At 35.7% G+C, this 20,525-nt stretch overlaps 3 protein-coding genes across 3 annotated transcripts; 1 reads left to right on the plus strand and 2 right to left on the minus strand.

The window, feature by feature from the left end:
• The first annotated feature begins 173 nt into the window (after window positions 1-173).
• On the plus strand, window positions 174-4,031 carry LOC103929197 (leucoanthocyanidin reductase). Its single transcript, XM_009338354.2, has 5 exons — window positions 174-392; window positions 506-646; window positions 1,613-1,850; window positions 2,989-3,192; window positions 3,476-4,031. Exons 1-5 carry the CDS (start codon window positions 189-191, stop codon window positions 3,745-3,747), a joined length of 1,059 nt encoding a protein of 352 aa, XP_009336629.1. The 5' UTR covers window positions 174-188; the 3' UTR covers window positions 3,748-4,031.
• A 143-nt stretch (window positions 4,032-4,174) lies between these two features.
• Window positions 4,175-9,131, minus strand: LOC103929196. Its single transcript, XM_009338353.3, has 14 exons — window positions 8,814-9,131; window positions 7,873-7,963; window positions 7,643-7,727; window positions 7,431-7,500; window positions 7,196-7,265; window positions 6,712-6,781; window positions 6,546-6,591; window positions 6,191-6,440; window positions 5,898-6,103; window positions 5,664-5,738; window positions 5,047-5,107; window positions 4,814-4,894; window positions 4,631-4,710; window positions 4,175-4,509 (listed from the first exon to the last, which is right to left on the minus strand). Exons 1-14 carry the CDS (start codon window positions 8,948-8,950, stop codon window positions 4,431-4,433), a joined length of 1,401 nt encoding a protein of 466 aa, XP_009336628.1. The 5' UTR covers window positions 8,951-9,131; the 3' UTR covers window positions 4,175-4,430.
• A 6,908-nt stretch (window positions 9,132-16,039) lies between these two features.
• LOC103929199 (transcription factor bHLH30) lies at window positions 16,040-18,934 on the minus strand. Its single transcript, XM_009338355.3, has 2 exons — window positions 17,942-18,934; window positions 16,040-17,078 (listed from the first exon to the last, which is right to left on the minus strand). Exons 1-2 carry the CDS (start codon window positions 18,494-18,496, stop codon window positions 16,584-16,586), a joined length of 1,050 nt encoding a protein of 349 aa, XP_009336630.2. The 5' UTR covers window positions 18,497-18,934; the 3' UTR covers window positions 16,040-16,583.
• Between the last annotated feature and the right edge of the window lie 1,591 nt (window positions 18,935-20,525).

The following is a 20,525-nucleotide window of genomic DNA, read 5'->3' on the forward strand; positions in this document are numbered from 1 at the left end:
AGTATCCATCTATATATAGACAACATATATTCCTCCCTTACTTCACACACTTCGCATGCCCCAGTCGTGTCAAAAATAACTTGGGAAAAAAGGACTTTTCAAACTTGAGGGCAAAAAGAAACATACAAAGAAGAAGAAAAGTCAAGGCACTCGGTAGCAGGAAGGAAGAGCTAGCAGCAGCAGCAGCCATGACTGTTTCACCTTCTCTTTCTGTTGCCATAAATGGCAGAGTCCTCATTGTCGGTGCCACCGGTTTCATCGGGAGGTTTGTAGCTGAAGCCAGCCTCGCCGCTGGCCAACCCACGTATGTTCTCGTCCGGCCCGGCCCTCTTCACCCTTCTAAGGCTGACACCGTCAAGTCCTTCAAACACAAAGGCGCCATAATCTTACACGTATGAAAATTCTGTACATAAACGTTTGCAAAATATTGTTTATGACTTTACATGTTCATATTTTTTGTGCACTTTACCATGTTTTAATATGTTGTAATATCGACCATTTTCAGGGGCTGATATCTGATAAAACCCTAATGGAGAAGATACTGAGAGAGCATGAAATCGAGACAGTAATATCAGCCGTCGGCGGTGCGACAATATTGGACCAGATTGCCCTAGTCGAGGCCATCGCAGCTGTTGGTACAGTTAAGGTAAATATATTATATCCGACACACAAAAAAAAACAAATGTATTATATTATGTACTTTTTTTAAAACAAAATATTGTCATTAAAAAAATGTAACAAAATATCTTTATATATTTAGTTTGTTTTGGAATCTTACTCGAGTTCAATTTTTTAAATTTACAAACATTTTTTAAGTTCTAAATTTTGAATTCTTATTTGGCAGGACTTTTTAAAAAAAAAATAGATTTAAAACTAACTTAAAAATATAAGGCATTTTTCAAAAACACTGAGAATAAGTTTTTAGAAAATTTATATCTCAAAAACACTAAAAATGAATTTTTAAAAATTCTCTCTTCTTCTGAAGATCTTTATTTTTGCTTTTTTCTCATCCTAACGCTCTCTTCTTTCTCTTCTTAATTACATCATCACCCTCTGTCTTATCTCTCTCCTCGCCTTCTTTTTCCTATCTCATCACCCTCGGTGTCTTCTCTCTCCTCACCTCCTCGCCCTCTCCGTCTTTCTTTCTCGTCACCCACTATTTCCTCTCTCTCGATATTCTCTCTTTCCCGATCCTCTGTCCTCCAATTTTTGCTGGAAGTAGCTTGAATTCAAAACAAAAAAAAAAAATATTTAAAAAAAAATTAACAAAACAAGTTTTTGAACTTTTTTTAAGGAAATCTTAACGGAGCACTCCTGATGCTGTTCATTTTTTACGTTATAAACATTTTTACTTTGAAAAGTCATTCCTGATACTATTTACTTACGCTTTTATTTTGTTATTTTCATTAAAACTAAAGTTTTTGAGAATATTTTCGTTAGTTTTTTTTTTTATAAATATTTTGAAAAAAAATACTGTTCTTAAAAGATGTTCTGTGAAAAATGCTTTAAGGAACAATTAAAGGTTTTTTAGTGGAATATTAAACGAGGCAGTTATGTTGCTGAGGTTTTTGATGATTTTGTATATATTTTTTCTCCAAAATTTATGTTGCAGAGGTTTTTGCCTTCGGAGTTTGGACATGATGTGGACAGGGCTGATCCGGTTGAACCAGGGCTCACCATGTATGTGGAGAAACGCAAGGTTAGACGTTGTGTCGAGAAATCTGGGGTGCCCTACACATACATTTGCTGCAACTCCATTGCCTCTTGGCCCTACTTTGACAACAAACACCCTTCTGAGGTTCTCCCACCGTTGGATCGGTTCCAAATCTACGGTGATGGCACCGTCAAAGGTATATGGTACACACCTAGTCATTTTTGTGTGAATTTGTATCATATGATAATCCTTGCATTCGAGTTAATTTTTTTATTTGCAAATAATGTATCTTTAACGTAGATATTTTATAATCAGAACCGTTTAATCTCTTAATCTTCATTTGAAGTTCATTCTAAAAAAAAAAAAAAAATCATTTAAATCGATAATTATTTAGTCATTCAAATGTATCAAATAAATCAATGATGTAGGTACCAATAACATATTCGTTATATATTATTTATTTTCCAATTAATTAGGGGTACAAGTGTTTTTTTGTCTTTTCCATTTAATTTGTGAATTTATTAGTGACTAGCCTCTTGCCATGACTTATTTTATTTTATTTTTTATTTTTTAGTCTAATATATATTATTTATTGTTTTGATTTTTAACTTATTTTGTTTTAGTTATTATTGCTTTTTATGAAACTATTATTTTTTTGAACAAAATATGAAACTATATAACCAAAAAAAAAAATATATATATATATATAGTTTCATAATCGAATATTATAATTGAGGACATGAAGTTACTTGTAGGCTTGTTTTCTTCTATATTTTGGACTCTTATCTTTTAGGAGGCGAATTTTCTTGTCGATGTTATTACTAGCGTTTGACACTCCATTCATGATACTTATACTAGGATAGGTCTTTACCCACAATTGCAAGAAATGATTTTCTCTTTGATTGTACTAAAAACTGTTGCTCTCAATGTTTCTATCCTTGAATAAATTTATTTTCCATAATAAAAAAATATTATATTTTAGAAAATAATAAACTGACTAACCAGTCCCACTACACAGTGATTATTTTTATTCCGTCAATTTGTTTTTTTTTTCTTTTAAAATCATAATGAGAGAAAGACAATTCTAAAATTATAAAAAAAATATCATTTTTTCTTGTTCTTCCTCTGTATATAGACGATAAATATTGCAATAATCTTTTCCCATTGTGCTTGCTCATCTGTTGCTGTTGTGCCGTGCCCGTGCCCGTGCCCGTGCCCGTGCCCGTGCCTAACCCACCCAAAGTTCGGGCCCACTGTGTTCGGTCCCACAATACGTATAGTGTTCAATGTTTATCCACTAAGAAATAGGTTTGGTGTTTTACTTTCGTACGCAGCCTACTTTGTAGACGGAACGGATATTGGAAAATTCACAATAAAGACCGTGAAGGACATCCGAACAATCAACAAAAATGTTCATTTCCGACCGCCGAGCAATTTATTCGACATCAATGGGCTTGCATCTCTGTGGGAGAAGAAAATTGGCCGGACTCTCCCTAGAATCACCATCTCTGAAAATCACTTACTAGCCCTTGCTGCAGGTCACTTCCCTTTTTACTCTTCACCAACATTTGATTAGGCATGTGTTTTGGACCAATCTTTTGGTGCCACGAATTAATATATACATGCAGATGTAAGTTACGTCAGTTAGCACCATGGATTAAGTTTGGATACAGGGAGCTGAAACACCATTAATCCGGCCAACTGACCTAACCTACATGTGAAGATTAGACTAGTTTAGAATATAACATTAATATATATAAACCCTATTAGGTTGGCAAGTTTGCATGTACTTTGTAACAAGTTAGAGTTTACTAATTGCAGAGAATCGTATACCAGAAAGTATAGTGGCATCGTTCACGCATGACATCTTTATCAAAGGATGTCAGGTGAATTTTGCAGTGGAGGGGCCTCGTGATGTGGAAGTGGGAACTCTCTACCCTGGAGATTCTTTCAGGACCTTGGATGAGTGCTTCAATGACTTTCTTCTCAAGTTGAAGGACAACCTAGAGCTAGTGCAGGAGGAGAAGGATCAGAAAGTCTCCACCAAAAACGCCGTCGTCGAATCCAGGGCTGTCACTCCCACTTGTGCTTGATCAATCTATCAGAGTCAAGACTGTTGATCAAATTCATGTTCTTGATTTACTCCCACTAGAAAAGAAAGTTCAACAGTTTAGGGGTTCCTAGGGTTTCTTCAAAGAAGATGCTAATTTGGTTTGGCTACTGGACAAGGAAACTGGATTTTCATTTTTACATTGTTAAGAAGGATTCCAGTTTCTTGTGGTTGTTGGATGTTTCAATGTATTAAGTATGGTAAATTATGTGAGGTGATTGATTATTCAATATGATGAGGGATTTCTTCTCCCATAAGTTTGCAATATTTTAGTAAGATTTTACGTTATCAAGTTGACGAGAATAGTGCATGCCCTTTGGCTTACATTAAAGAATTCCTCTTTCCGTAGTTTAAATTAGGTTAAAATATTGCGAACCAAAACAAAAAGCAAAAAAAAAAAAAAAAAAAAATCAAGATGAACAGAGCTTTTTACCTTTCAAATGGTCGCATTCTCAATCGTGACTTAGATTGTGTGTAAAATATGGACAAGTAAGCTCAATCAACACTTTTGAAATTCGAGACTATATCGCCATAATATTTACAATTTTTGGTATTATACTACAACAAAAAGGGCATGGTTGAAAGAAAAATTTCCAGCTTCCAATTGCTTGTCTCGACCTAGTATCCGAAATTCACAAGCAACAACTGCTGGTCTTCGGGCATACTTTACACATGAGATATCGGCACTCGCTGTTCAATGCAGACACGACATATGGGGCACTTTTTACACTTCTCACAGCAAGTGCTGAGAATGTGTTAAAAACACCGAATTGGTGAGTAAAATCACCATAACTTGTAAACGATGGAAAATAATATGCTGTAAGGGTGGAAACAAGTAGCTGTGAAAGGGTACATGAAGAAGGTACCTGCACAGAACATGATGCCGGCATGGAAGCAGGACCATATTAATCTGTTCTTCAAAGCACACTCTACATAGGATCTTTTCCTGCAGGATTCATCGAAAGCAGGTAGGCTCGTGACATTTATGAAATCAACATTGAAATTTTTGTATATATTTATAATATTAAACGTTGCTGTTGAAGCATTACAGTCTGAAGTCTTTCATACTCCTGCTGGCTAAATTTCATGATTTCTGTTTGCTCACTGAGTGCAGCTTGCAGTTTCCAAATCTGAGATAGAAAAATAGAAGTATTTAAAGAACTATTATAAGCTGATATTACATGTATCCAATATCAATTAGACAGTAAAACAATGCCGAAACCAAGACAAATGGTTCGATTAAGAGGTAGCCGTCGGCCAATAGAATCAAAATAGTGTTTACCTCCTCAACAAGGTCCGATCTAGGCAACTTCTTCACTATATCAGGTGAAAAAGTGTTATACCTGAAAGAAATATCAAAGCAAGGATTGACAATGATGACTTTGCAAGATACATCTACTTTCATGCAACGTAAGGGGCATGTTTATATGCAACAGAACTTACAAGGAAAAAAACACATAAGAATCAAAACTGCAACATATTCTATAAATGCATAAGAATCAAAACTTCAACATATTTTAGCAACTGACGCGATGGCAATACAAGGCACAAACAGCAGGACCTGTCTAGATTACTGAAGGATAAAAATGTATAGCAATAGCTACATTGTAATTTCAGGAGAAAAGAAAATGACCATTATAATTCCATTAAGAAATCCTTTATATGTGGTGTGCATTAACACGCCTTGCAGAATATCAAGCATCTATGTTTACCACATAAGAACGCACTCAAAGTGCAGCATCTACAGATTTTACACAACATTTTGAGGTCCTTAAAACTTCTAAGTAAAAGTATACAAGGACTCTTTAATATCGTTTAAAAAAGAAAGCAGGCGGTATGGAGAAAAATTGCTTAATATTGCAGAAAAAATGCAGTTACGAATGATAAGAAATCACTGACCCTGAAGCCTCTGCACAACACAGTCTAGCCTGTTCCTCTCGACTTCTTTCGTCAATCGACCACCAGCCCAATAACCTGCCAACAGGATGGATCATAACCAACAAGCCAACAGGATGAAATGAATCATAACCAATAATAATGGCTAGACAATAATTTTAATTTGCTTACAGCTCGTTGGAGCAGAGATCTCCAGAGAACATTCAAATTTTCCATTTCCAAGAAATGAAGCCTTACCTTGAACCATGGCGATAGAACCCAAAATACTCGCGAACTTTTGATGCTATGTCCAAGTATCTTACAGAAAAAACTCCATCATGTACTAAAAGAACAATTTTCTCTGTTAATCTATATGCAGAAAACAAAAGACCGGTTCCTTGCACTAAAAGAAGAGGAGCAAAAAGAACTGGAACTGGGATATGCCTAGCAGCCGATGGCCTCCCCTGAAACGACAAATATACTTGAGATGATGACATGCTGAGAACATTCCAAACTATCAACAAATAGGCTCTTTTAAACACCGAATATACCTCTAAGTGCATAAAGAGTAGGATCTGGAAAATGATTAGAGGAATTTTCATAATATGCCCACCGATATCCTGCAGGCTGCATACTACAGTCTCGTCTTGATCGTCATCTGAAGAAACAACTAAGCCACTATTCCAGTCAAGGTATCTTACACTCATGGAAGATGAACAAGGTTCTTGAATGTGAGCGTGTCTGTGAATAGCTGGATTATACCACTTTGTGCAAACAAGAAAGGCAAAACCCTGTGCAATTCTGTAAAGGGATATACAGAGGTTACTTCAGTAGGTGAAGACAAAGAATACTAAACATAAATTTCAAACATTACTGTATACACAAATGTAAACGTAGTTACAGTACCCAAAGTTTATGAATAAGTCCCACCAGCCTAGAGCAGAAATATCACCTGTACGTCGAATAAAGTTAATCAGGCCGAAGCAATGCATCATGACATGGTAATGTTATTGATAACTGTACGCTAACAAGGAGTATATCACGCAGTAACTACAACTCATACTAAACTTACCATTTATCTTTAAAAGAGTGAATACTGTGGCAGCAAGAAAGACGACCATGGATATAGAAATCCAGAAGTGCTGGAAGCCAAAGAATGGTAAATTAGTGTAAATGAATTTCCAAAAATACAATATACAGTTATACACAGACAAGGAATATATCACACAACAATTACCATCTTTATATTCACTGCCTGTGCAAGGGAATGCAGCCTTAATTTACTTGTACAATCCAATATACATACTATTAGAGAAAGAAAAGGTCTTCACTACCATTATTTTTTCTTCTTTCCGAGTAACACATTTAATTATCACTTGTCAGCATGCCACATAAAAGTTACTCGTAATAATACTGCAAATTTGCCAGAGCGAATGGACGACCGTATATTTCAAGTCATATTCGCCACTTGCATTCATTTAAGATAATTATTAATAAGAACAAGAAATGCACTCTCCCAACTCAATCGTCATTTGAAAACATAGTGGAAAACTTACAGGAAGCGTTTCCCATATCACATCATCATTCGCGTGTTCATCGTCTCCAGGCATTAGAGCCTTACACATCCTACACAATAGAAACATTAATTACTTAAACTGTATTACAATTTCCTTAACAGAAACATCACATAATACAATGCAAGCTACACAGTCTTACAGAACCAATTAACAAGATTTTTCATCTCAGGTCGATGTTCAAATTTGGAAATATGATTGGAAGAAATACAGATACCTGACATTATCAAATAGAATTGCTAGTTCAAATGCCAACAAGGGTGCAAAGACAATCTTCAAGCTTACAACTGCACACATTAAAATTCACCAAGAAGTAATCATAAGTGACAGTTTGATAATTCCTTTATTGACCAACCGAAAAGTAAACACGTTATAGATAAAGAACCATCATTTCAACGATCCTTGTCATTAAGTATGCCGCCTGTATACCATATCTGCTCTGAAGGTATATACAAAGCATTAGTTCAAATGCGACAAGCAACGGTGTCGCCATGACAGCATGAAAAGGTGCCCACTGCCCATAAGAAAGATATATTTACTTTTTCGTTGCTCGACTTTAAACATAAATAAATAAATTGGATCGTCTATGAAAAAAATGATCATACACAGTGGGGACAAATGCAAAAAAAAAAAAAAAAAATGGACATACTATCTCATACATTGCGATCATTAGGCAGCTTTGGAGCAGGTAACGAAAATCTGCCTCGTGCTACAACTACATGGAAAAGCCACAGAGGGGATAATATGATCCTGCAGTATTACGAAAACAGAACAATATATATTAATCAATACCAAAAAAGCCAGCTGAGCTTTGGGAGTTTTAAAGATAGTTATGCTTCATCAAGATACTCAGAACCCTCGAGACAACTACAAGTGACAGAACCTAAACCATATGCAGTTTTCTTACATGCGATGGCCTCAAAAGGTTCTTTCTACAATCTTCACTAATCAGCCACAACTACAATGCAAACGCAGCAGCCAGTACAACCATGGCAACAATGAATGGCTTACACCTTGTTAATTTCCTAACTGAATTCGTACGTTTTCAACTCTGTTTTTATAGATTTGATAGTGCATGAGTCTGATTGAATTATCTTACAAAATGGATTCATTGAGCTAATGAAATTGCGGATGCCGAAATATTATAGTCCACATAAGAATTTGAAACAAAAAGCATAACAAAACCTAACTAAAAACATCAAATAAAACCCAAACATCTCGATCAACAACCTTCCACGATCATCGAAAATGCATGCCCAATAGAATCACCTACGAGCTCAAGAATGTAACTTTTTAAATTAATAAGCAGAACCCACAAGTTTTTTACCCGAATATTGAGGGGGATTCTCAGCAATTCACTCTCTAAATAAAGAAATTTGAACCCACCAAGGTAAAAACTTCACAAACTCACAAATGGGTACCTTAGTTTCACAGTACAATGCAGTAAAAGACGACAAATTACAGTCTCTTAATACTCTCTGGTAATAAAAAAATTCAAACGCATATGAAAGATTCCGTTTTTCCCCTTTTATTTTCTCTCAGTTTCTCGGCAGCCAAACAACAGACAAGAAAAATGCAAAGGGAAGAAAAAATAACGAACCACCAAGAGTAGCGGACGGAACGGTGGAGCTTGAGAACGAGGAGAATCGTGAACGTGAAAAGGGAGGCGTGGGCGACAAGTGTTTGCAAAGACTTGGCCACCGATCTCCACGTCATCACTCTCCTCTGAACCAACATTTTCCAGAAACTACTGCAAGGAAATTAAGGTTCGCTGTCTCCGTATCTCTGTCTGCAGAGGACGGATTTTAGAGGGGGAGTGTACGGAAACGGAGAGAGGAGCGAAGAAGAAGGGTGTCGGAGGTTTAAAACTGATGAGAGAGAAAAGACAGGAAAGAAGATTTGTTCGAGGTTTTGCTTGTAGAAGCGTCTTTTGCTTTTGTTTTTTATTTTTCCTTCTTCAATTTCACCTTCACGCGAAGTGTTGTTTGCGGGAGAAATTTTTAGATGAATATGTTTTTAAAACGAATGAAAATGTTTTTAAAAGTATTTTTATACTAATCCGACATTGCCCTTGAATAGCACTTGAAACGTTTTTTTTTTAAACCACATTGTGAAATGCATTTTACAACTCAAAACATAATCATCATAAAAGTTTTCAGTTATTTTAACAACATTGTCAAACGAGCTTAAGCACAACTTAAAAGCAATTGATTAGTTGTCAAAAGAAAAAAAAAATCAATTGATTAATGAATTAAACAAATAATAAAAAAAAGATCTTAGATTAAATTAAGAAGATACTTTCCAATCCTTTTGGCTGTTTGTTTTGATTGATTAATAATCCACCGCCTGAAATGGACAAATTGTATTGAATATATTTATGGAGAAAAGAACAGAAATGATGAGCTCTGCATAACAAACTTCATCCTTTCACACTTTGTATAATTCAGCGGCAGTTTTCTCAGTAAATGACAACACCGGCCGGAAGAAGATCATCACGTGAAACAAAATAAGCATGCATAAATAACCCAATTTATAAATTAAATATAAAATTTCATTTTAATCTTTAAAAAAGATGAGTTTTAGAATATAACCTTGTGTAAGATTAAAATCCAATTTTAGTCCCTAGTACATTTAATCATCTCATTTATTAGTTATATTTTGATGTTTTATTTATCTTTTTATTCCTATTTTAATGTATTAATTACATTTAAATATAATTTATCGTAATATTTTAATGTCTACATTTAGACAACTATTTATTTTTTTTATTTTATAATATACAGTCCAATAACAATTTCGTATGTTCTTCATTTAGGTACATTAATATATTTGAATATTTCATTATATCCATCGATACAAACATATAGGTACATTAAACATATACATGCATTTCGGTACATATATTTTGGTACACACATTTGAGTTTTTATTTTTTTTAGTACAACGATATATTTTACACTAAGGCGAGGGGAGTTCGGCTAAACCACACAATGAACAACTTAATTTGGTATCGAATTCGTCATTCACGAGATTCAAACATAATACCTCTCATTTGAGTATTGACTTTCAAGTACATTAATTCAATATACTATATTTTGGTACATACATTTCGGTACGTACATTTTGGTACATACATTTTGGTATTGACATTTAGGTAGATTAATTCAATATAATACATTTCAGTACGTACATTTTGGTACGTATATTTCGGTACGTATATTTCGGTACGTACATTTCGGTACATATATTTTGATACATACATTTCGGTACATATATTTCGATACATACATTTCGGTACATACATTTCGGTATTGATATTTAGGTACATTAATTCAATATAATACATTTCGGTACATACATTTAGGTTCATTATAATATATTTCGGTACAATCATGTAGTTACAAAAAAGTCAATTATATATATTTCGGCACAACACAATCATGTATTTATATATTTTGTATCACAAAATTCTTTTAATATTTTCTATGTTCATTTATAATTAAAGAACTAAATATGTGCATATTAATAAAATTAAAATTTAATGTGGAGAGATTAAATAAAAATACACATTAAATAACAAAAATTGAATATAAATTTTGATAAAAGTACACTTCAAGCACTAGGTTTTTTTTTTAAATTTTAATCTTTTGCAAGGACTAATGTCACATCCCATCTCGGGCAGAACCACTTCCCGGACCCGACTCCACTGTAACCCGATATTGTCCGCTTTGGGCCCCCAGCACACCCTCACGATTTTGTTTATGGGAACTCACACGAGAACTTCCCAGTGGGTTACCCATTATGGGAACTCACATGAGAACTTTCTAGTGGGTCACCCATCATAGGAGTGCTCTCGCGCGCTACTTGCTTAACTTCGGAGTTCTAACGGAACCCGAAGCCAGTGAGCTCCCAAAAGACATCGTGCTAGGTAGAGTTGAGAATATACATATAAGGATCACTCCCCTGAGTGATGTGGGATGTCACAATCCACCCCCCTTAAGGGCCCGACGTTCTCGTCGGCATACCACGACCAAGGTTAGGCTTTAATATCAAATTGTCACATCCTGGCCCGGGTGGGACCACTTCCCCGCTACGACTCCACCGTAGCACGATATTGTCCGCCTTGGGCCCCCAGCACACCCTCACGGTTTTGTTTCTAGGAACTCACACGAGAACTTCCCAGTGGGTCACCCATCATAGGAGTGCTCTCGTGCGTTACTCGCTTAATTTCGGAGTTCCAACGGAACTCGAAGCTAATAAGCTCCCAAAAGGTCTCGTGCTAGGTAAAGATGATAATATACATATAAGGATCACTCCCCTGAGCGATGTGGGATGTCACAACTAATGTTCAAAAACCCCTTTATAAATTACAATAAATTTAAAATAACTATTTACCGTCGTTACAAAATATGAACAACTTTGATTATAAGTCGAAGTTTTATAAATCAGCAACAAACATTTTAGTAAGAACTCCTACACATCTTTTGAAAAGTCAAATATCACCTTTTTTTTCTTTGTACATTTTTATTATCAATCATCCGAGGAAGGGCGGCTACCTCCATCCTAAACCAAGACATACCGTAAATCCTTTTAAAAACTTACAAAGAAGGTCTTAACCTCTTTTTTTATTGATATAAAATTATATTCAATATATGCATGTTGCTAAAACATTTCCTCTTATCCATATATCATTATACAATTTAGGGTTCAACTTTTGCCCGTCTATTGTTTCACGAGGATGGGGCCCAGAAACGAAGCTTCCTCACACAACTCACTGTCGGAACTAGGAAAATACCAAAACTAAATAAAATACTTCTATCATTTACTTTTGGTCAGAAAACTTGAAAACGATTTTTTTTTTTTGGTCAAAATAGAAACTTTCATTACTTAAAAAAAAAAAAAAAAAACTACTAAATGAAACGGAAAGTCCAAAGTAGTCCAAATACAAGTATAGCCCATAAGAAAATACGACAAAAAGAGCAAACTCACACAATCTGGAAGATTGCTACCTCCACCACAACATTTGTGCCGTTATTGTCGAATCTGTCACTACCTACAAGAGGAAGAACCACGAACAAGCTAGAGATGAGGGGCATAATTAGTATAATATTTAGAATAAACATAGCTTATTGTTTTTCTACTTCAACTTTTCTAGTAGTTTGTGTTTATGATCTTATTTAAAAATAAAAATATACACTAAAGTTGGGTTATTCTTTCATTTCTAGTTGGTGCAATAAAAAAATTATTGAGGTTGGAAAATGGAGATAGCACTACGGGCCATTAAGAAGTATTGAGTTTTGCTTCCGTCACAAACTGATCACGAATTACGTCAGCGTTGTTTCCAACCCACTGCAACATTAGATCAGGTTAACCCAAACTTCAGGGCCCAAAAAAGCTTCAAGACCTTATGCTGCTCGACCCAAAATGTACATCTCTTGCACACAATTTCTATAACTTTGATATAGTTGCTATTGTATGATACTTGACAAAATGCTTAATAAAAACTTAGAGCTCTTTTAGTTGTACTTTAACATGAATGAAAACTTTTTTGGTGAAAGTGTTTTTGGGTTTCAAAAGCACTTACAGTGCTTCCTGCAAGAATTGACAGTTATATATTTTTTGCAAGAAACACTTCAAGTATTTTTTCAAGATTTACTTGCATTTTTACTAGACATTGGTACCAAAAACACTCTCATCAAAAGCGATTTTAGTAATTTAAAAGCGTTTCCAAACAAGCTCTATACATGATAGATAGATTTGATTTTGTTCATTGCCATTAGCCGAAGTGGCATGCATGCTTCATCTTGCCACGAGGAGGAAAAATTCATACTCCCAATTACTTGTTCCTACTACTAATTAATGGTTAAGCCTTATATATTCATTTAAGTTTTATAACTGAATCATTGTGTGGTTTAGAATACCACATAATAAAACTAATCTGAAATTGTGGATAACCTTATTTTTTATCAATTAATCTGACCAATTCCAGTGGGACAACCGTTTTAACACATTATTTATCCAGCACTCCTTGCTAATGACAACAGTTTTCCAATAATTTATATATGAACCAGCAGGTGTATTATATCCAATAAAAAGTTGGAATTGGACACACAGCGCCAATCGACCAACATACACGATTATGAATTCTCGAAATCTCTAAATGCAATTCAACTTCTGTTTCAAATTTTCGAAAAATATTTGGATTCAAAATTTTCAAATTCAAATTTGAAAGTTTTGTAGTCGGAATCAGAAACACAATTCCAACTTACAACCTTATAAACGATCGAGCTATAAGGCAATACCTGCATGCAATGACGTTGTCATTAATAGTTTTTCGAGTACGTAGTGCTGGGTTTCCCGAGTATATATTCGTATCCATTTAATGACGTTTCACATAATCGAGTAAAAACAATTATGCAGATCTGTAGTAATCTTCCCTCGAAAATATAATTATTCCACACAGATATAGGGAATAAGTTCATGCATTTCATAATTTTCATTTACATTTTGAAATGTGCGTATCAAGTTTTTAGGGTACTTCACGTGGAGAGATTTTTTAATGTGCACGAGAACACGATCCGATACACAAAATGTTATAATACAATTGGTTGATTTTTTTTTTCGGGAGCATTTTGGCTCACCACCGTAACTATAGTCTATAGTGTAAGCTCACCATACATTTAATCAATTGACACGTGTTATTTCATCTAACTCTAGTTAACTTTCACAATAAATGTTACTTTGTAAATTTTGAAGAAAATTAACCAAGGTTAAGTGAAAGGACACGTGTGAATTGATTAGGTGTATGGTAAGCATACATCATAGTTTATGATGGTAAGCAAAAATGCACCTTTTAAAAAAAAAAATTCTAACCAATTGTATTATAACACTTAGTGTATCAAGCCCCGTTTCCAGCACATTGAATCAAGTGTATTGGTCAAGTTGAAATCTTCTACATCCAAAATCTTCCTTGGCCTCTCTGTGTCTTATATACTTGAGTAACACGTGTCTTTTTTACTTTAATTTTTTATTTTTTATTAAAAAGATAAGTTGAAAAGTTAACAATGTTAAATGGGGTTCAAATGATTGGCCAAATGCTAACAAATGGGATAGATCACATAAAAGCCTTTGAGTGCAGAAACACGATAAACGATCGAGATAAGGCAATATTTGCATGTAATGACGTTGTCATAAACTGTTTTTCGAGTACGTAGTGCTGGGTTTCCCAAGTATATATTCGTATCCATCAAATGACGTTTCACATAATCGAGTAAAAACAATTATGCCGATGCAGTAATCTTCCCTCGAAAACATAATTATTCCACACAGATATAGGTAATAAGTTCATGCATTTCATATTTTCATTTACATTTTGAAATGTACGTATCAAGTTTTTAGGGTACTCCTCATAAAGTGGGGATATTATTTCATTGGGCATAAGAACACAGTTCGGTTCACAAAGAGTTATAATATAATTGGTTAATTTTTTTTTTTTTTCAAATTTTTAACCAATTGTATTATGACACTTGGTGTACCATATTACGTTTCTGGCACATTTAATCTAGTGTATTGTTTGAGTTCAAATCTTCTGCATCCAAATTTTCTTTGGCCCATCTGTGGAGAAATTTTTTATTGTGACTGAAACATGGATGATATACTACGTGTTTTTATATAAGTGGTAGGAAATTTTACTTTTTAAGTTATTAACTTTTTAACACACATATCCCACCATTTGCATAGTGACATGATGTACCACCCTGTATTGCGGTCACACTGAAAAATCTCTCATATTTGTGCCTTATATACTTGAGTAACACTGTTAAGTGGAGTTCAAATGATTGGCCAGATGTCAACAAATGGGATAGGTCATAGAAATGCCACAAAAGATTTTGAGTGCAAAAGATTTCAACTCGTATTTTTCTTTTTAAATATAGAAAGTTTGGAATGCACAAAAAAGTTTTGGAGTGCAAATAACACTACTCTTTTGTTATTGCATGCCTTTAACCAAAACTCAGCAACATTGCATATGGTGTTTAATTGCAGTGGCAAAAAGCAATGGTGCCTATGCACTCTAGTGTGGGTTCGATCTTACCGCTCACCCTCCTAATAACTAACAATTTAACCAACTAATCGCTTTAAAAAAAAAACAGCAGCTTTAGTCAGGTGACTAATTTAAGAAAACTTTTGTTATCCCCCAGCCAAAGAGAAGGGCAAAAGGAAACTTAAAGGGAGGTGATATTGCGCATCTTCATGCAACCACATACGTAACCATAAGAAGCTAATTAGTAATTACCTTGTGAAATTAGAAGAATATATTGATTAATCCATATCAAGTTATCAACATGCTCTCTCCTCTCTCTCTCCATACACACACACACACACATATACAGATACACTTCGCACATGTTTATATACCAAATATATATGCATACACACACACACACACACACACATACACACACATCGCACATGTTTATATACCAATAACGAAGTGCATATATATTCCTCCAAGAAAAGGGGTGACAAAATAAATAGAAGAAGGCATAAAGGATCCAAAAATACACAAAAATATATGTGTTAATATGTAGTATAATATGGACATTCACGAGCAGTACTGTCTAGTTAAATCAGTAAATATCAGTGATAAAAGAGGATCTGATAAAACTGAAACATGCATGCCTCGCACTCGCTCGATCCTTAGCGTTTCGATTGCTTTCCATTACTGAACATAGAGCTCATTACCAAAAAGAACAATAGAGTCTGTACGTACGAACTGTGGAGGAAGACTAGAGTGGTAGAGCCATGGCGACCAGTGGCGGTGGCCAATTTTGTTCATGACAAAACGAGATCGTCATCATTATCATTACCACAAGAGAACTGACTAGTGAAACAGTACTAAATATATATAGTTCCACCAGTGCTACAACTGCTCTGCTCAATTCTCTGATTAGATTGAGAGTGATCAACAAAACTAGTAGCAAAAAAAACAAAAACCCCAACACATAACACCGACAGACTGCATCTTTGAGTTGAAAAGGGATCAAATCAAAGACCATGATGCAATTTTAGTTTCTACCTTTGGATTTTATATAAGGTTTCTCTCCTCACGAAAAAGATCCTACTGTTTTTTTCCTTCCTAACAAACCAAAGACCTTCTCTCTCTACGTCTCTCCATCTCTCTCCCACTCTCTCACCAATTTTTTGGAGTAATGCAGGTAGTACACAAACCACACCATCATTACTCATTTGTTCAATCACGGAAATACACCACAACAAACACGACAAACCAACCAAAGAAAAACCCAAACCACCAAAAGAAATAAAAGAAAATTAATTAAAACTAATAAGCCCTAGGCTTCATATTAATTAATCAAAGCGACCTGTGTTCAAGGATATTGATGTTATTAGTCCTTTGTCTCTTAGCACTCCCTGAGGAAGACTGATCCTGATCACCACTACCGCCGGCGGTCTTCTCCATGACCGCCTTCAGCGCTTCTTGTATCGAACTTTTACAGTACTGCTGATGCGGCATTTGTACTTGCTCCCCTCCGCTATTACTTGAGTCCTCTTCTCCGGTGATAAACAACACGTTCTTCACACGTCCGCCGAGTGTTGTGATCTCAGCTTTGAGCGTTCTCAAGCGCAAGGCTTTCAATGTCTTGATTAGGTCGGGCAAGAGATCCGATCGGTCCTCGCAGCAAAGTGAGGCCTTTATCACAAACTTACCGTCCTCGTCCGATTCATCGTCTACTATTAGTTCGTCAGTTTCTGTCGGTACCGGACTCGTCTCGGAGATCAGAGAAGTTTGGCGTTTCAGCTCTTTCACATGTTGTATCACTTCCGCTAGCAATGAAGCTTTGTCCGTCTATATCACAAAAGCAAAAAAGAGACTTAACAAAAGGCAAAAACCCTATTTATTTGGTTTAATGTTGATTAGTATTGCATTACATGCACTTGAACGAAATAACTAAGAATTTAGGTTAGCTAATTAATGTTATTTTGATGAATGGCATGGTTTTTGAAGGAAGATCATGGGATGGGTGCATATAGTGACTGACAAAGGTGCTACTTTGTCTGGCCTTTAATTTCTTTGATTTCTCGAACATGGTTTGACTGATGTGTGATATATATGATATTTCCGGCAAGAATTTTCCATGAGAAGCTTTTTAACTGCTCCATGGTTCCTCTTTATCACATCAACACTTCGACATTACGCTTATTCTTCCTTTTTCTTTGGTTTTTTTTCTTTTTCCTTTCTCACCTCGGAACTACCACACGACTCAGAAAAGAAGAAACCAAAAGAAACAAGAAAAAGGATGGAAAAGCTTATTCATAAAATGTAACCACATTTCTAATGAAAGATAGCTAGGTCTCGACTCTTGATGGAAGGTGCGCATAATCTTAAAGCCTAAATAGAATCTTAAGAAGATCCACAAAGATATTGGATTGAAATTGAAAAGCTAGCTTATTACAAAACAAAACAAGAGAAACCGAAAAAGGGTAGGAAAAAGAGAATATTGTCACACCCTATATAAAATACAAAATGTTGTAGTCCGCTGGAGATGGTGGGTGGGTGATGGATAAGGGAGGCTAGGTTCAAAGTTCGAAAACCTCCATATAACAAAAAAAAAAAATACATGTTGTACGCGCATGATAATATCACTTATGTTTGAGTTTTTTTTTTCTTTTTTTGTCGTTTCAATGTTATTATTTTCAGCATATACTTACTTTGGTGGTGCTGGGCAATAAGCTGCGCAACTTGGCGAGATGGTTGTTGATTCTCTCTCTTCGTCTCCTCTCAGCCTCGCTGTGACTCTTAGAAGCAGCGAGTGCCTTGGCGTCCATGATTTCTTGGGCGGTCAACTTTCCTAACTCGGCCTGAAGACCGAAAGGGCCCGAACCGGGTTGAACCATCGGTCCAAGAGTCTCGGACAAAATTCTGAGGTGGTGGTGGTGGTCAGACGCTGAACCGTCGTATGTGAGCTGGAGAGAAGGACCTCTTCGGTTGAAGAAAGAAGCATAGGATGATGACGACGGAATTGGGGGAGGAGTTGAGAGGAGAAATGGGTCGTGGGCGGTTGGGTTGAAGGTGTGGTTCGGTGGGAGAGTCCATGGCTGCAAGATTGGAGGAGGAGGTTGATGATCATGTGGAAAAATCAAACCTTGTTGTTGTTGCATCTGATGATGTTGTTGTTGTTGGAGAAACAAGTGTTCTTGGAAAGCTTGTAGGTTCTGGACTGACTGAGAGCACTCCCCTTGATCTTCTTTCTTCCCACACATCATCTTCCCTTCTCGTGTATATTTCTAGGCTTCTAGCTAGGGTTTCATAAAAAATGAAGGTACTAATTTTAAAAGCCAAGGAATTGAAGAGAAGGATGAAACGGAATCAAAGGAATATAAATATATATGTGTGTGTATGTATATATGGAGGGTTTTGGTGTTTCAGGATGATCAATGTTAATCTCTCTCGCTCTCTCTCTTGTGGTTTTGTTGTTCTCTCGCTCTATCTCAATCACTCGGGTAGGTTTTTTGATCTGCCACGCCTTTGTGGGCTGTGTTTGTTGGGTTGAGGACCCTTTTTATCCTTGGTTTTCAACTGAGCTTTCCTTTTCCTTTGTGTGCTTTGTTGGTATCTTTTTGTTTCCTTTGGTTTTTTTTTGCTCTCTCTCCTCTCTCAATTCTTTTATCTCTCCCTCTCCCTCTCTCCAAACCTGTGACTCTCTCTGCACCTTTCCACCACTCTAAATATATAGTCTGTTGAGTACTGCTAGTCTCCTTTCCTTTCTTCTTACGGCATTCTCTATCCATTCCATTGCTGTAGCTTTCAGGGTGGGGATGGATCCCATTTCTATTTTATTCATTTATCTTTCCACTATTCATTTTTTTATATACACACATTAAATATAATTTAAACCTAAAAGCATAATCCTCCATGTAAAATAAAAAGCATTTTGCTTGTTGCTTTGTGATTGGTTCAAAGCAAATAATTACACTTTGTGAGTGCAGTAGTACTACTTGGAGAGAGAGAGAGAGGATTGAGTGAAGGAGGAGGTAGCTATATAGAGATGGGAAACACAGGCAGGCAGCACAATTAACCAGAGTGAACACACAACACACAGATTGTCGACCGACCAAAGACCAAAAAGGCTGAGAAGTATCATCATGATAAAAGGCGTAGCCAAACCCTTTTCCTTTTTGTTTTTCTAATTTTTTAAATTTATTTTTATATTCTTAATTTATATTATTTAATTTTATTATTCATGATTTAAGAATAGGCCTTTCCTTTCGTATATACCTCGGTCAAGTCCCCACGTTCTTCCATACTCTTGGCTATTTCCATGCCACCCTTTCTGCTTCCCCAAGACTATGTAATCATTGTGTCTTGGAGCACACTCCACCCCCCCCCCCTCCTCTCTTCTCTCTCTCTCTCTCTCTCTGTCTCTCTGAGTATTATACCTTGGTTTTCAGTCTCATATGATATCTCTACAAATACATGGTGTACAATATTGCATATTACTTATGCTTCTTACCTTTTGAGCTTCATATGTTGTACAATTCCATTATCATGGGATATTCGCGTGAAGGAGCAAGTTCAATTTCAAAGGCATCCTTCATACTCTTGTTGTCCTCATACTCATTAGAGCGACTCAATTACAAGATGAAAAAGTAAACAACATAATACTAAATTATTGAATCGATATACTGTTACAGTAATGTCCTTAGTGCATGTAATTCTTGCCTCATAACCTGTTATATATGTCATTAATTATAACTTGTCTGAATTTATTTCTTAGCCACATTCCAACTAAGACAAAATGATGATGAATACTTGGGAAAAATATGAAAAAGTGTATATCATTTGGTAGTTGGTAAGATTTCTCATTGAAACATGAAAGGCCATGGCAACAATAACACCAAGGGGAAGGAGGAAGGGGAATAATTGATGTTTCCAAACACTTTTTGTTGTGTGGCAACTGGGCACGCCATTCCAGGCTCCTCCCTCCTCTCTTGTCAATGTTGTTCTAATCTTGCACCAGGAGCTCTATTTCCCTGCCCCTACTGGTTGCTGGTTGGCCCTAAAGAGGTTTACACCTTCTTTTACTTATCATGCCTTTATGTTAAAAACAAGATACAACAATGTTAACATGCCTTAAAGCTACTCACTGTCGAGGCCTTCTGGGTAATCCCACAGTTAAATATTTGTGTATATATTTATAGAAGCAGCATGGGTAAACAAAAATCATTATTAACACTAGTTACCTTTTTAGTTATTTCCCTTTCCAACACAATAATTAATTGTTTTTAGTGAGAG

This window comes from the organism of the source record quoted next, unplaced genomic scaffold (genome assembly GCF_019419815.1).
Source record: "Pyrus x bretschneideri cultivar Hongxiangsu unplaced genomic scaffold, Pyrus_bretschneideri_v1 Contig6, whole genome shotgun sequence".
Lineage (NCBI taxonomy): Eukaryota > Viridiplantae > Streptophyta > Magnoliopsida > Rosales > Rosaceae > Pyrus > Pyrus x bretschneideri.